Source organism: Dasypus novemcinctus, chromosome 4 (assembly GCF_030445035.2).
Source record: "Dasypus novemcinctus isolate mDasNov1 chromosome 4, mDasNov1.1.hap2, whole genome shotgun sequence".
Lineage (NCBI taxonomy): Eukaryota > Metazoa > Chordata > Mammalia > Cingulata > Dasypodidae > Dasypus > Dasypus novemcinctus.
The window spans coordinates 160,051,440-160,068,508 of record NC_080676.1 but is presented as its reverse complement, the minus strand read 5'-3'; the positions used below and the strand labels follow the sequence as shown (position 1 = coordinate 160,068,508).

General features: G+C 45.3%; 1 protein-coding gene across 1 annotated transcript; it reads left to right on the top strand.

The window, feature by feature from the left end:
• Window positions 1-844: 844 nt before the first annotated feature.
• Window positions 845-16,720, top strand: PSMG1 (proteasome assembly chaperone 1). The gene is made up of 8 exons (XM_004446604.5): window positions 845-947; window positions 1,168-1,374; window positions 3,173-3,279; window positions 4,992-5,143; window positions 11,124-11,186; window positions 13,438-13,636; window positions 14,410-14,546; window positions 16,506-16,720. The coding sequence occupies exons 2-8, from the start codon at window positions 1,241-1,243 to the stop codon at window positions 16,578-16,580; spliced, it is 867 nt and encodes a 288-aa protein (XP_004446661.1). The 5' UTR covers window positions 845-947; window positions 1,168-1,240; the 3' UTR covers window positions 16,581-16,720.
• Window positions 16,721-17,069: the final 349 nt, after the last annotated feature.

Sequence of the window (17,069 nt, the reverse complement as noted above, 5' to 3'; positions counted from 1 at the left end):
TACTGGATAGCAATTTGGTTTTATTTTTACCTAAATGTTTAAATTTTGCTTCAAAATGCAAACTTTCATTGAAATAGATGTAAAATTTCTAAATACTGATTTTATGTAAATGCTTTTGATTATTCAGATCTTTAGTAGACTGTTATATCTGTCCATTTAATGCAAGAGTTTCTGGCAACTTTGAGCGTTTATGATTTTTTTTAAAAAGCTCACAGGTCCCAAAGTCGTTAACTGGTGGCTATTTATTGACGTTTCCAAAATGCAAACGATTCCGTCTGTTTCCAGCACAACTAAATGTAGGAAAATGGATTTTTATTTCTCATTTCAATACTGGATATTTTTTTAGTTGAACTATGCTACATTTCCTTTTTTCTCCTGCTTGGAATAGTGCTCCGCAAAGGACGTCCAGTACATTTTAAAGAGAAAACCAGTTTACAAATCGGAACTACTTTTTTCTTATTAATGGAAGGCTATTTAAAACGAAAACTAATTTTATATCAGAAATGGCCAAGTTTTAAAATAGAAGCAATTATTTTTACATTCTCTAATCTAAAAAGTCTTTTAGATTAGATGTCTTGACAACCATCAGCTTTTGAACGGTGAATTCCTACCGCGAGAGTAAAGATATCCTTTCCTAACACCACGAAACCCTGTATTTTTTCCCTGCCCTTTCACCCGTCCTCGCGGCGCTGGGCCGCGGGCAGCGCGTGACGGGGGGGGACCCGCTCCCGGGCCGGCGTCCTGTCCGGGTGTCCGGCCGCGCCAATCCTCGCGGCGACTGGGCCAGCACCTACCTGGGGGCGGCCCTTAATGCACCCGTGTCTTTCCTAACCGCGATGAAAACGAAAACGGGCTGGAGGAAGGAAGACTCGAGGGCAGGCCTTTCCCCGGAGCTGTTCAGCCTGGGCGAGGGGCGCCGAGGCCCCTCCACGCCAAGTCCGTGACCGGTGAGAGCGGGGTCCGCCCCGTGCCCGCCCCTGCACTTGCTTCCTGCTGTTACCCTGTCCTCGGGCTTTTTCGTCTCCACTGCCGGCGTGCCAGCGGGAGGAAGGGGTTCCCACGCCTGGGAGCCGCGAGCGGGGCGGCGGGCGCTGCTCAGGGCGGGCGGCGCGGGGGGCGGCGCGCGGGCGCCGCTCACGGCTGGCGGCGCGCGGGCACGGGGCGCAGGGCCGAGCGCCAGGCCGGTGCGCGTGCGCAGCCTCGCGGCGCCGCAGTTGACTGGGCGGGCCCGCGGCCGGCCATGGCGGCCACGTTCTTCGGAGAGGTGGTGAGGGCGCCGTGCCGAGCCGGGACGGAGGACGAGGAGGAGGAAGAGGACAGGAGGAGGGAGACGCCCGAGGACAGGGAGGTGCGGCGGCACCTGGCACGTAAGAGGTGAGGTCCTGGGCTCGGGAACCCGCGGGGCCGCGCGCTGGGCCGCAGAGACCGCGGGCGCCGGGTTTCCCCGCCTCGGAAAGCGTTCAGTTTCCGCCCAGACCTAGCGGTGCAGCGAGGGAAGGACGCACGTTCTCGGCGGGCAGGGACCCGGGTTCAAACTCGGGTCGTTGCCGCACGTGTGCAGCGACTCCACGCCCGCTGCGAGCCTGCGTTCTTAAGATGACGCCGGCCAGACCAGCTGTATTCGTGCTCTCTGCTAGTGATTTCCTTGAATCGTGAAAGTGAAAGCTTTTGGGGGAGCTGGATTTAGCTCTTTTATATTAAAGCAGTTGCCACCAAGGCTTTCGTTAGCATTTATTTGGACTTGGTTTCTTTTGGACTTTAAAGTGATCATTCTAGGACCTGTAGAATTTCCTAAGGCTACGGTGCTGTAATCTTTGCCCATGTTTGCCACATGTTTGGTTCATGAACATTATCCCTATTCTGGTAGAATAGAACTTTTATCCCCTGCCCCACATTGTGTGCCACTAGCAGATGGATACCAAATCTTTTTTTTTTTTTATTTAAAGATTTATTTATTTCTCTCCCCTGTCCCTCCACCCGCCCCCCAGTTGTCTGTTCTCTGTGTCTGTTTGCTGCAATCTTCTTTGTCCGCTTCTGTTGTCAGCAGGACGGGAATCCGTGTTTCTTTTTGTAGCGTCATCTTGTGTCAGCTCTCCGTGTGGGCAGCACCATTCCTGGGCAGGCTGCACTTTTCTTTCGTGCTGGGCGGCTCTCCTTACGGGGCACACTCTTTGCGCGTGGGGCTCCCCTACACGGGGGACACCCCTGTGTGGCAGGGCACTCCTTGCGCGCATCAGCACTGCGCATGGGCCAGCTCCACACGGGTCAAGGAGGCCCGAGGTTTGAACCCTGGACCTCCCATGTGGTAGACAGACGCCCTAACCACTTGGCCAAGTCTGCTGCCTCTTTTCTTTTTTTTATTATTACCAAACACACAATTTGGAGAGAATAGTGAAATGACCTCGACCCCATACACAGTCATTGTAAATTCAGTTATCAAGATTTTGCCGCATTCATTTCATTTTCCCTTGCTTTTAGGTAACTCTCAGACACCGGGGCCCTTCACCCCCACGTTGTTCAGTAAGCTCCTCAAACGATGTGGGTATTTTCTTATGCCATTACCACTCCTAACAAAATTAGCAGTTAAGTCATATTTAATACCCAGTCCAGTCCAGTGTACCCAGCTGCCTCCAGCAGCATTTTACAGAGGGTTTGTGTGGATCAGATTCCTAACAAGGAGCACACATTGCATTTAGAGGTTTTGTCTCTTGAGACTTTTTTTCATTTGCATCAGCCCCCTTCCGTTTATGCCCCTTTTGAGAGACTGGTTTTCCTATGAACTGGCTACTTTGTGGTTTGTCTGATTGTTTCTTCCTGGTGTTCATTTAACACATGTACCTACCTGCATTTCTTGTGTATGGATATTTGCTCTAGAACTAGGCCTTATTTAGGTTCAATTACTGGCAAGAAACCTTCCAAGGTGATTTCTGTGTTTCCCTTTGCACACCGTGTCCAGTTGTCCCACTTGTCTGTGTGTTACGATTGATCCGTGGCTTGTGGGCTTTTGGTTTTCTTTATTGGTTAGAATTGCCTCACTCCATGGTTGTCCATAGAATTATAAGCATGTTCTTTATTAAAGTTTGCATTTTACATGTGTGCTGTTCATCATAACATAGTACTGAATATATTTATCTTAAGTTGCCTTAGTTTTATCTTCTGTTTCTTGTGTTAGGGAGGTGCAGCTCCTTCGAAGACAAACAAAAACATCTCTGGAAGTTTCCCTGCTAGAAAAATATCCTTGTTCCAAGTTTATCATTGCTATAGGAAATAATGCAGTAGGTAAGTGAAAATGCAGAAGATTAGACATTTTGTTGAAAGAACAAAATTAAAGTTACTTATTTCCCTCTGTTGTAAATTATTTCAACTGTTCATTATTTAAAAAAGAAAGTTGTAGTAGTGTAACTTTTTCTTCTGAATAAAATCTTTTCCCTATGTTTATTGCTCATGTGGCCTCGTCTTTTTCATAAACTTAAAAAATAAGTTTCATAGGAAATGTTTCTGGCTTCAGGAACTTTCCATTGTGAGGTTTCCCCGTTCCCTGTTTTGGGCCAGCCTTGGAGGAACGGAGAAGCCCTTTGTAGCAGTGGTTCTTACAAGTTTTTGATTAATAGACTCTTGAGAACCAACAGAACTCTAAAAATAACAGTAACAATTGCTAACATTTTTGAGTACTTAAATTCTGAAGGCTTTATGCATATTAATCCACTCCACGGGTTAAAGGTAGGGACCCTTCTAGAATAGTGTGCATGTATAAGCATACATGCAATCCTGCTATAATTTATTTCAGGGGACTCACAGGCTCTGAGGAGAGCTTTCAGGAACCCCGGTGAAGATCCCTTGCCCTAAAAGGTAGCCCCACCGCTCTTAGAACATAGTAAGGACTTGGTAAATAACTGCTGACTCATTTATAGAAAGTTTCGCTGGCCTACAATCTTCAGGAAAGAGTCACACCATGAAGTATGGTAAAACCTCTGTCCGTAAACCCGCCTCGGTTCCTGACTCTTGAGGATGTTGGTGCCCAGGGCATGGCCTTTAGCTTCTGGAGGGCCTCAGTTTCCTTAATTGCAGAATGGCCTTGCGAGGGAGACTCTGTCCTAGTCTGCCCGGCTGCTGTGACAGCTGCCACACAATGGTTTGGCTTAGGAACATGGGGTTACGGGCTTCACCCTTTGGGAGGCTAGAGGTCCAAAATCAAGCCATCAGCAAGGCCACACTTTCTCCCCAAGTCCTCAGCATTCCAGCACTGGCTTGCTGCAGCCCCGGAGCTCCTGGGCCTGCGGCTCGGCCTCCTGTCCCGTGGGGAGCCCTCGCTCCTGGTCTGCTCTCCTGACTTCCTTCTGCATGACCGCATCAGAATTGCTGCTGCTAAGGGACTCCAGGAGTGTGGATTAAGGCTCATCCTGATCCTGGTGCACTGGGACTGTACCTTGTAACTAACAAAAACACCTTCAGGAGGTCCTCAGGACAGTGGGCTCCCACCCTCAGGAACACGGACTAGTTAGGAACGTCTTGTTGAGGCTCCTGTGTCAGCCTACCCTTCCTTCCTCCCTCCCTCCCTCCCTTTCTCTTTCTCTCTTTCTTTCTTTTCTTTCCTTTCTTCTCTTTCATTTTTTATTTTTTTTCTCACCCCTTCCCCCCGCCCCCATTGTCTGCTCTCTGTCCGTTCACTGTGTGTTCTTCTGTGTCCACTTGTATTCTTGTCAGTGGCACTTGGAATCTGTCTCTCTTTTGGTTGTGTCGTCTTGCTGCGTCAGCTCTCCGTGTGTGTGGCCCCACTCCTGGGCGGGCTGCGCTTTCTTCGCATGGGGCAGCTCTCCTTACTGGGTGCACACCTTGTGCATGGGGCTCCCCTACGCGGGGGACACCCCTGCATGGCACAGCATTAAGTGGCTCTTTCTGCTCAAAAATTCTAGAGTAACTTGGACTTTTTATGGAACAGAAAATGCTACTTGCAGAACAAAACGCTAACCTCTGTGACTTGTCTTTCCCAGCATTTTTGTCAACATTTGTTATGAATTCAGGAGTCTGGGAAGAAGTCGGCTGTGCCAGACTCTGGAATGAATGGTGTAGGACAACGGACGCCCCCAGCCTGTCCCCTACAGATGCTTTTTGTGTGTTTTACCATCTAAAATCGAATCCCTTGGTATGTGAACTCTAACTTGTATGTCTACAAAGTTGTTAATTAAGCGTTTTTACAGTATTTGAATAATGGGTTCGTTTATAACCCCTAAAGTGGGTTTTGTAGTGTGGTGGAGTTCTTACAGCGTTCTGAAACATCTTGGTTAAAAACTAAGCATTAGATATTGAAAGCTTGTCTGTGTTCAAAAAATTATTTCAGCTGGTATCGTGAAATATGCCAAAAGGCGATTAGAACAGGGAGTTCTACTTTGTTGCATTCTACCCAATATTCACTCCGTGCCTGGTACTGCAAACTCAGTAAGCATTTGTCCAATTCTAAACATAGTTCTGTTAACATCAAGACTCATCCTAACCTAATTTGCCATGAATTTTAAATTAAAAAAAAAAAACACAACTTTTAATTTCAAATTTATAAGAACATTAGAAAAATAATACCCCATACAGAGAGCTCCCCCGCACATACCCAGATCCACCAATTTTAACATTTTGTGACAGTTATATCAATCTAGCTACCTCTTCATCAGTCTATAATCTGTCTATGAGTCTATTAATCAATTTTCTGAATACACCTTGCTCCTTGAACCCTTAATACTGCCACATTTCCTAAGAACAAAGATACTTGCATACCCACCTCATAGTTGTCAAGTTCAAGAAATTTAAAATGGATATAAAACTTACAGTCTCTATTCCAGTTTTTCCCTATGTACCAATAATGTCTTTTTTAAAATCCCCCCCTCCCCCAGTTGTCTGCTCTCTGTGTCCATCCCCTGTGTGTTCTTCTGTGACTGCTTCTATCCTTATCAGCGGCACCGGGAATCTGTGTATCTTTTTTTTTTTTTAATAAATGATTTTTTAAAAAAATTTCTCTCCCCCACCCCCAGTTGTCTGTTCTCTCTGTCCATCCCCTGTGTGTTCTTCTGTGACCACTTCTATCCTTATCAGCAGCACCGGGAATCTGTGTTTCTTTTTGTTGCATCATCTTGTTGTGTCAGCTCTCTGTGTGTGCAGCGCCATTCCTGGGCAGGCTGCACTTTCTTTCGCGCGGGGCGGCTCTCCTTACGGGGCGCACTCCTTGCGCGTGGGGCTTCCCTCCTCGGGGGACTCCCCTGCATGGCAGGGCACTCCCTGCACATGGGCCAGCTCCACACGGGTTAAGGAGGCCCGGGGTTTGAACCGCGGACCTCCCATGTGGTAGGCGGACGCCCTAACCACTGGGCCAAGTCTGCTTCCCACAATAATGTCCTTTTCAACCTTCTTTCTTTTGTTAGATCCCATCCAGGATCATGTATTACCTTCAATTGTCATTGTTTGTTTTGTTTAGTTTTCCTGTCTGGTTGCATCATTGTCTTTTTGGTGTGTCGCATCACCATGCAGGGGCCTTGCTGTGGCCTTGTGCCTCACCACACAGGTCTCGGACTCCTTTTGTCTTTTCTTTCTTTCTTTTTTTTTTAACTAGGAGGTCCGGGGGATTGAACCCAGGTCCTTCATATGGTAAATGGATGCTCAATTGCTTGAGCCACAGCCACTTCCCGTCATTGTTTCTTTAGTTGCTCTTTCTTTGTTTCCATTGTGGGAATATATATACAACATATTCTTTCCCGTCTCAGCCACTCCCAAGCATACCATTCACTGGGATTAATCACCTACTCTATCTTGTGGTACCTCACCACCTTCCATTACTAAATTTTCCCATCTCCCCAAATAGAAATCCTAACCCCATTGTGCCTTAAATCCCATTCCCTGTACCCCCATTCCTGGCAACCTGTACCCTAATTTCTGTCTCTCTGGGCTTGCATATTCGCCATTATTTTCTTTGTAGCTACATGAAGCTTAAATTTAGCATCTTAAATCTGTAACAGTCTGATTTGCTTTGATACCAACTTAATGTCAGTGGCATACACAACTATGCTCTCATACCCTTTCATCCCTGCCACCTTTTGTGTAGTTCTCATCACAAATGACGTGTTTGACACTGAGCCCAAGACCACTGATTTCTCATTACATTTTATGCATTTGCCTTTTAGATCGTTTAGGAAGGAGAAAGTGGAGTTACAAACAAAAGTACAATAGTACTGGATTTATATTTGCCCATGTTTGTCACCCTGACTGGACATCTTATTTTTCTTTATGTGTCTTTGATCTGTTTATTGTACTTTCCTTTCAGCATGCAGCTCTCTCTGACTTCTCTTGTAGGGCTAGTCTGGTGCTGCTGAACTTCCTGAGAATATTTGTTTATCTGGGAATGTCTTAACTGCTCCCTTATTTATATATTTATTTATTATTTTAGGAGGTACTGGGGATTGAACCCAGGACCTCATACATGGGGAGCAGGCGCTCAACTGCTGAGCCACATCTGCTCCCTTTCCCTCATTTCTGAATGACAGTTTGTTGGATGTAGAGTTCTTGCTTGTTAGTTTTTTGCTTTAAATATGTCATCCCACTGCCTTCTTGCCTCCACCTTTTCCAGTGAGGAATCGGCACTTAATCTTATTGAGGTTCCCTTGTATATGACTTGTTTTCTCTCTTGCAGCTTTCAGAATGCTCTTTTTTTTTTTTTAATACATTCTCCTCACCAACCCCGTTTCCTGCTCTCTATGTCCATTGGCTGTGCGTTCTTCTGTGTCTGTTGTATTCTCATTAGGTGGCTCTGGGAACCCATCCTGGGACCTTCTGGAGTGGGAGAGAGGCGATCATTCTCTTGCTTCACCTCAGCTCCCTAGTTCATTGTGTCTCATATTGTCTCTTCTCTGTGTCTCTCTCTTTTTTTTTTTTTTAAACATATTGTTTTTTTTTTAATTTGATAAATTGTAGGTTTACAGACAAGTCATGTAAAAAATACAATCTTCCCATATAACTCTCTATTATTGACCATTTGCATTATTGTGGTATATTTGTTATGATTGATGAAAGAATCTGTGTCTCTTTTTGTTGTGTCATCTTGCTGCGTCAGCTCTCCATGTGGGCGGTGCTACTCCTGGGCAGGCTGCACTCTTGGGCGGGGCAGCTGTCTTTGTGCTGGGGGGCACTCCTGCGCGGGGGGCACCCCTTGTGCAGTACGGCACTCCTCGTGTGCAGAGTGCCCTTTTTTTGGCATTTGACAGTCTGATTACAATATGCTGTGGGATGGGTCTGGTTGGGTTTATAGTGTTTGGAATTCATTGAACATCTTGCTTGTGGATATTCATGTCTAGTTAATTTTGGGAAGTTTCCAGCCATTATTTCTTTGAACAGTGCTTCTGCTCCTTTCTCTTTTTCTTCTGGGATTGGTCTACTTGTCAGTGTCCATAGGGTCCTCAGGTTCTCACTTTTCTTCATCATTTCCTCTTTTTGCTCCTTGGACTGAATGATTTCAGTGGTCTTATCTTCAAATTCACTGATTTTTTCCCATTCTCTCTTGAACCCTCTAGTATGTCCCAGCTCTGGTTCTCCTCACCGATGGTTTCTAAAGGTTTTTGATCTTCTCCTTTGCCTGAGCTTCTTGTTTCTTGTATGTTTTGTAACCTTTTGTTGAAACCAGACAGTTTTGATATCTTAACGTGTTATTGCTGGAATTTACTCTGCGACCTTTGCTCCCTAAGCTTGTATCGAGCTTACAACAGCAAAAACCAAAACAGCAAAAACCAAAACGAAAGAAAACAAAACAGCTAAACACCCTTCCCATTCTTTGCAAATTGACCTGTGCAGGGAGCTCTCCTTCAGGGCTTATCTGGTCAGTGAGTTTAGAGAATGGCTTGAGGCAAAAGCGAGGGGCTGTCTTGTTTGGGCATGTGTATGTGGCCCTGAGAATTCCCTGGTTTACCTTGATAGGAATGTCCCCTCTTCCCTAAGAAGCAGTTTCCTCACAGTCCTGGGCACTGCACTCCGAATGAGAGCCAACGTCCCCTTGCCATGACTTGACTGCTTTCCCGCAGCATTTTGTGGGAGAGCTCGGTGAGCTGCCTTCTACGTGGAGGGCAAGTCCCGGGACAGCAAGTCTCAGGCCACCACCGGACAGATGGGGCAGATGTACACGCTCTCCGGATATTTAGAGGGCTCCTCTGCTCCCTCTGGAAGCGGGCCGGGGATCTGCACTGGGAGATTGGGCCAGCCAGGCCAGCGGGGTGCCTCGTGGGCCTAAAGCCCTTTGCTTGAGTCGGGGCTCGCTCTGTTAGTGCAGCCTCTGTTTTCTGGTGCTTTGAGAAAGATGTTCCTTCCTTTTTTTGCTGGTTGTTCAAAGCTGCGGTGGGGGATGGAGCCCAGGAGCGTCTCACCACTGTCCTGATTGGGGCTGGGCCCTGCCCGATTTTCTTAAGTTCTAAAAGACATGCTGCAGTTGGTGCAGCGCTTTTGTTGGGTTGCATTTGGAATCCTAATCTTGGGTTCCTTCAGGGAACGCGAAGTTCCCTGGGTGACTAGGGAGACAAGTCCACAGACAGACACCCAGCATGTGCTGCCCATTCGAGGCCAGGACAGGAGTTCACACAGTGGACGAGTAGGGAGTACCATGGCGGGGTCATGATGTTTGCTCTACAAGGCAAGCGCCCAGCCTTGGCCTTGGAAACTGTAAAATCTGCCTTTATAATATTTATAGTTTGTTTCCAAAATATGGAGTTAAGTGTTGCATAACTTTTAGTTTACATCAGGATTTTGATACATACCTGGTATTTATATGTTTTTACTTCTTAATAAGGAAACTAAGCATATTCGCACATCTGATCCTTTGTGGAAAGGTCTCACTTTATTTATTTTTAAAAGATTTATATGTTTTTTATTTACCCTCCCCCGCCCCCCACCATTCCCCCGGTGTCTGCTCTCTGTGTCCATTCTCTGTGTGTTCTTCTCTGTCTGCTTGTGTTCTCATTAGGTGACTCTGGAAACCGATCCTGAGACCTTCCAGAGTGGGAGAGAGGCAGTTACTCTCTTGTGCCACCTTAGCTCCCTTGTTCTGCTACGTCTTCTTATTTTCTCTCCTCTGTCTCTCTTGTTGCGTCATCCTGTTGCGCCAGCTCTCCGCGTTGGCCAGCACTCCTGAACGAGGTGGCCTTTTCCCGCACGAGGCGGCATTCCCACGGAGGGCGGCTTTCCTGCATGGGGCTGCATTCCCACATGGGCCAGCTTGCCGCGTGGGCCAGCTTGCCTTACCAGGAGGCCCTGGGCATCAAGCCCTGGACCTCCTATATGGTAGACGGAAGCCCAATTGTTTGAGCCATGTTTGTTTCCCGATTTCACTTTAGAAAAGATAGCAAATGTCAAGTATGAGAAATTTCTCTTACTGTGTCTAGTTGTTCCATTTATTGGTTGGCTCTCTCTTGATAATCCAGAGCCTACTTATGTAGTTAATTATATATCCAGTCTTATTTTTCTTCTCTTCCTTTACCCCCAGGCCCCTCACCTCTCCCCTCTCCTGTGCTTCTTTTGGGTTATTAAGTATTATTTCTGGCAATATTTTAAAAGAAGACACAGTTGGGTTGTATGGCTGGAATCTTTGCATGAGTATTAATAATCAGAAGTCTGTCCCATCCCTTTCTGGCATTGTGGCATTGTATAAATTTTCACTTCTTATTGGAGTGTGTGGTTTGGACTTTGATTTCTAAAGTAATACCGTACTTACAAGCATCAGCAATGGGTTAGGATATCAGCTGGATATGATAGCATATAATGCTTAAGTTTTATAGAGTATTTATTGTGAGTATACTCTTCACAGTGTGTGGTCCCCCAAATGAAGCTAGCCCTTTGTATAGGGTATCCTTATAGAAGGTGGTATTTATTGCTGGAATGCCTCAGTATCTCCTATGGCACCTCCTGTGGTTGCTCTCCCAGTAGGCACTTTGTTCCAATAGTAAATGTCAGGATGACTCAATTCCTAATGTTTAAGGCAGTATCAAATTAAGAAAATAAGTGTTATACAAATGCTTATTAGGAGTCACTCTGTGTGCATATACTGGCAGTTTGGGATGTGCTTAACATTTGTTTGGCTTGACAAAACCTTGGATTTGCTTTTTCAGATTTTCCTTTGTCAGTGCAGTTGCTATGTTGCTGAAGATCAGCAGTACCAGTGGCTGGAAAAGGTAAAAGAAAAACGAAAATCCGTGAGTGGCGAGACTACCACCGATCAGTGTCTTTTCTTTTAATGTCGTGCACTCAGACCCCAGCACGGGGAGATGTATTTGCCATTTTTCCTCAAAAATACAGTCGAGTTTGTTACAGCATGTAAAGAGTTAACATGACCAATTTAACCATTTAGCATCTAGTTGTGCTCCATATTGTAGGCCAGAGACATAGTAAGTGTAGTTGGATTCTGCCCACCCAGTTCATTATTTTGTTTAAAAGAAGAAAAAAGCTGCACACATGACACGGAAACATGTCACGGCCACGGGTGAAAATGTGCAGTGACTGTTGATGGAGAGGAAGCGGGATGCACTCGGGGAAGCGGGGGGTGACCTGGAGCCCACACTGGAGGCCACCCAGCCCGACCCGGGGCGCCCCATGTGCTGCTTTATTCACATCCAGCTTGCTGAGCATTAGGCACAAATAGATTGGCTCACGCGGTTGGAAATTGTGCACATTTCATTAAAACAGATTTTCCAGTGAAGAGTTTAACTCAAGCGGGAATTTTAGTAATGATTTGAGCAGATGCGTGATAATTTTTCAGTGAAGTAGATATTAAGGTTTGAGGCCTTTATGCATGCGTTTTAGCAACACCTCAGCTTTAAACTTAGCTATATTTTTATATAGTTATTGCAATGAAATTCATTAGACGTAAGAAATCTGGTGTGCATCTGTAGCTTCGTGTGCTAAGGGCACTTCAGACAACAGAACCTCATCGTTTTCCTGCCGGGGAGACCGGAAGTCCGAGATGAAGGAGCTGGCCGGCCCTGGGGCCTCTGCAGCCTCGGGTTCTGGTAGCGGGTGGCCGCGGGCCGTGGGTCCTTGGAGACTTGCTCTCTGCCTCCATCCCGGGGCTGTCCCTCCCCCTCTGGATTTGTAAGCACACCGGTCTTACTGGATTAGGCCACCTTGGTTCATGATCGAGGGACTCATCTTCACCTCTTCGAAGAGCCTGTTTCGAGAGGAGGGCACATTCACAGTGCAGGGGCTTAGGACGGAGCTTGTCTTTTTTGGGGGACACTATGGATCCCTGACAACCTGTTTTAAACCAAATTGGCATACTTAGTGACACTTACTGCAGGCTTTAAATGTGGATCATTACATGGAAATTGTGAGCTCCCCTCTGACTAACTGGATATGTTACATTCACATGTATTTTTCTAGGGAGAAGAACTATCTATAGCTGTAATCAAATCTCAAAATGCTAAGAACTGCTGGTTTAATTTTTATTTATGAAGGCTGACTCATGCCAATAGATGTTCGTAATTTTTGTATTATGAACACATCTCTCCCAGATTTAAAAAATATATATATATAAACTTAGGAATTTCCAAAACAAACTTTTTTCATCAAAAATGTTTTTCTGAGGGGGCCTCTCTGGGTCCCCCTGCTGGTTGGTTTGAGTAAGCCATGTAATCCTGATAAATTACATGTGGTCTAGCAGGTGTCAAATTTTGTGGATTCCTTCTATATTCTAGGGAGGGTGATAAATTAGACCCTGTGAGTCATATTGTATCTCTTAAATGGGATGTACCTAGGAACAAATGTATATAGTGTTTCTCCGTTTATTTACAAAGCTGTGATACACTGAAATTAGTCTCACAAACCATTTATGGCACATAATATAAAATCCTTAGTTTAATTCTCTGAAAATAGCCATTTTCTCTCTTCATAAAATATTTTCAAATAAGGTGCAGTGACTTGACCTCAGCTCCTTTTCCTTTAAAAATAGTTCCTTTGTTTCCCTCACCGTAGACTGTAAAAGCTGGAAGGGACCCTGGTGTCCATTTGGCCCAAGCGCCTCGGCTCACAGAAGCCAGTGTTGAGGTCTGGAAGGCTTGAAGCCTGGCCACAGTCATAGGACCACTGACCAGTCGAGTTCCAGGTGTAACAGAGGGAGCGCCATGGTGGGGTGTGCCACACGGCAGGTGCCTGTGTCCGGTGGCTGTTGGGTTGGCTAACAGTCCTGCCAGCGCCGCTCCAGGGGGTAGCTCCGACCTGATCACAGATGAGGGAAGTGACCTGGAGAAGACCTGACGGCTACAAAGTCAGGCCTGGCCGAGCGTGTGCTCTTTCTCCCGGGCATGCCTGCCCCACCCCTGCCAGGCGAGGGTGCTGTGGATGGTGTTAGGTACATAGTAAGAGGCATGTTTCCATTCTCCAGCAGAATCACAAGTTTGATTTTTTAATTTGAACTCAATTTTGTGTTAGGTTTTTGGCTCTTGTAGAAGGAAGAACATGCAGATAACCATTCTCACCTGTCGACACGTCACCGACTATAAGACTCCAGAATCTACTTGCAGCCTCCCTTCGCCCTTCCTGAAGGCCCTAATAACAGAGAAGTTCAAAGACACTGTGTGCTGTTCCCTGCTGGAGCAACCGAACATTGTGCACGACCTTCCTGCGGCAGGTGCCAGTACAGCTTGTTTCTTTGACAGCTAGAGATCTTCGAAGTTAGGGGGCTGGTTAATGAAGGTTGATATCCATGTCTTGCTGTTGACCCTTAGTATCTATAATTACCAGTGCCTTGTATTTGGCTTGAGTTTTAAAGTTTCCCAGATACACCAGCAGTTAGGAGAGGAGCTCAGACTTCCTAACTGATAGGTTTCAGGGTTGCTTTGTTTCTCTTCATTCTCTGAAAACCCACAGTGCAGCCAGTGATGTAAATTATTTGTGTATGAAAAGTTGGTCAAGTAAGTTTAATGTCAAAGTGCAAAATTTCAGATATTGAATCTTGGTAGTTGCTTTCATATTTCCTTTTTTTTTTAAATTACTATCATTAATTGTAGCCTAGCATCATGTCAGGAATAGATTGCTATTTACTTTTTAGTAGTTAATATTTATTTTAGTATATAACCATTATGTGTTAATAAATTGTATTAAAGAAGAGGTTTTTAAAATTTTGCTTTCTTTATTATAGTCAGAAAAATTTTAATGTTTTGACTATTCAAAACATGTTTCAGCTTTATGCTCAGGAAGTGCAAAATAAATATAATGTTTACAAAAGCAAGCCATTATTTACGTTGGCTTTGAAAGAAAATGTGCACTCTAAATTGGTTCAAATGGTACTAAATGCCTTGATTGAAAGACTTGACTATTTTTTAAATCAGCCTTTATTATTTAAAGATGTTAAATTAAAAAATCATAAAATAAAAAACTCCTCCCCCCCTTATGTATTCATAGTTCTGAGTTACTGTCAAGTGTGGAAAATTCCTGCAGTTCTGTACTTGTGTTATACGGATGTAATGAAATTAGACCCAGTTACAATTGAAGCTTTTAAGCCTATACTTTCTTCCAGAAGCTTGAAAGGTTTGGTTAAGGTAAGGTTTCAGCTCATTTGAATTAATAGCTGAATGATTATACTAAACTTATTAATAAACACAAATGTGGGGCATCAATTTAAAACATAAGCAACACTTAGAGATCCTGCCTTCTCAAGGTAAAGTTTGGAGTTGGGGATTTGAATTTGAATATAATCCTTTCTTAGAGAATATAATCCTCTCTTACAGAGATGTGCTTTAACTTGCTGCATGTTTGGTTCATGAGTGAGAGGCTAATACATTGCAGTTAAATCGCAAACATCTGTGGAAAGATGGTTCTGCTGTTCTAGAAGTTTGTGTAATTAATTGGCAAGGCTGTAATTTCTGAGAAGACGCTTTTGAGCCTAGGATGGATCCCATTTTACTGGCACACTTACTCTCCTGATTTCAGATGGGACTGGATTGTACAGTGAACCTGTCACCTGCCCACCATTCTCTCTCTGTGGGCTCCTTGCCTCCAGAAGCACAGAGAGGAGGGAAACGACAGTGCCTGTTGTTTCAGCTGGTTTAGGGACCCTCCTCCTTTCCCCAGGAGATTTGCTGGAAGTCTGTGGGTCCTGAGTTTAAGAACTTCCTTATAGGAAAGCGATGCTAGCAGCGTCACCCCACAGCCCTGCTTTATTGTGGACTGACCGTTAGCTCTGCTAAGTCACGGTGGAGGTAGTCACTTCACAAGTGTCAAGAATGAGTCTCCTCGCTAGAGGGCCAGTTCCTGTTGGGACTGGACAGGGCCTTCTCATTTTGGCATCCCCAGTTTGTCGTGCCTGGGATGTAGGAGAAAGCCCTTCGTAACCATTTGTTGACTTAATAAAGAATAAAACTTGCAAAATTGTATTATTTAATACACTTCAACCATGTTTTTCAAATTAGCTAGAGTCACGGACCGTTTTTTGGACAAATCGAGTTCTTTCGTATTTAGCGTTTCTTTCACGGTATATAGTCGCTTGTAGTTTTGCTTGCTTAAAGTAGTTTTGCTTGAGTAGTAACCGATTTGCTCATCTTGCTTGTCTAGAGATAAGTTCCCTGAGGGCAGGGCCTTGGGACCTCAGGTTCCCTGCTGTGCCGCAGCTTTAATTTTGCGTGGCACACGAGCACTTCATAGATACTTGGACTTATCTGAGAGTTGTAAACCAGTTGTCAGCTAGAATATAAGCCGCCTTGCAGCTTTTAAGGGTATCCTTTGAAGGGAATATTTAAAAAACCTTGTTCAGCCTTTTCTCTCCTTGCTTTGAACATAGGGACCTGCGGGAGGATGAAATGGCTGTTTTGAGAAGTGTTGTGTCCTTAGTGGCCAAATACAGCCGTCCTGAGTTAGAGTGCAGTTTCTTTCCACCTAAAAGTGGTATCTGTTGAAAAAAATGGAATTGTCTTGAGTATGTCCTCCGTGGACACCACACCGATCGGGGCCCACCACCCCAAGGTGGGCTGGGCGGCTGCCGTGCTGGGGAGGCATGGCACTGGGCAGCCCTGGGCGGGCGGGCCCTCAAGGTAGCGCAGTTCAGCTGGAGAGGAGGCGGGATGAGCCCGAGCGGGCAGAAGGTACGCACGGACGTGGTGAGCGCGGGCGCCTGCCTGAACTTACAGCCGCTGTGCCACGTGCCACGCCCTGGGCTGGCTCCACAACGGGAATCGATTGTCTGTGGCTTCTGAGGCTGGAGGTCCAAATTAGGGCGTTGCCAGGCCCGGCTTTCTCCCCGAGTCTGTGGCTCCTGGCACTGGTTTGCCGCGGCCTCGAGGTGCCCTGGCTGCGTCTCCGCCGCCCGCCGCGTGCCCATCTCCTTGCCTCTGCTCATCCATTTCCACTGACTTCGGCATCTTGCCCGTCCCTGTAGCACCTTGTGGGTGCCATTCTCCTTTCTCCTTTGTCCTGAGGGTGGGATTGGGATGTGCACGTTGCTTTGAACAGAATTCTTGGTCATACTGTATTCTTAACACCTTTCCCTCACTCTCTCTTTCCAGAATATTCCCCAGAGCACCGAGATACTGAAGAAATTGATGACAACAAATGAAGTTCAGAGTAACATTTACACTTGAGCCCAGAGGTGATTTTGTAATCCCTGTGTTACTTCTCCACTCCTTTAAGGAGAGCCCCTCGCACTGTTCTTTATGTTACTTTTTTGGGGGGAGGGGGGATATTTCCATGTGATAAAAATAGAATAAACTCTTAATATTCATTGTACTTTCATTCCTTAAGACGGGTGTTTTCTCCTATCCACTAGGTGGGAGTATTGCTTTATATGAGTATTTTGAGGTAATAGCAGTTCAATTTTAAACAGCTGCAGACAGGTAACAGATTAATATGGCAAAGTATAGTTAGATGTTGTAGAAAAATTATTTATGAGATCTAAAAGCTTATTGACTGGTGCTGTTTCGTAATATATGGAATGTTTCTGAGCATTTTAAAACTTTTGTTTGTGATAAAATCTGATAATAAGGTAACAAAGTTAATATATTTGCTCAAAATGAAATGAAAAGAAATTTGTATTTCATCACTTTTCAGTAATATCTGACAGGTAGCCTCTC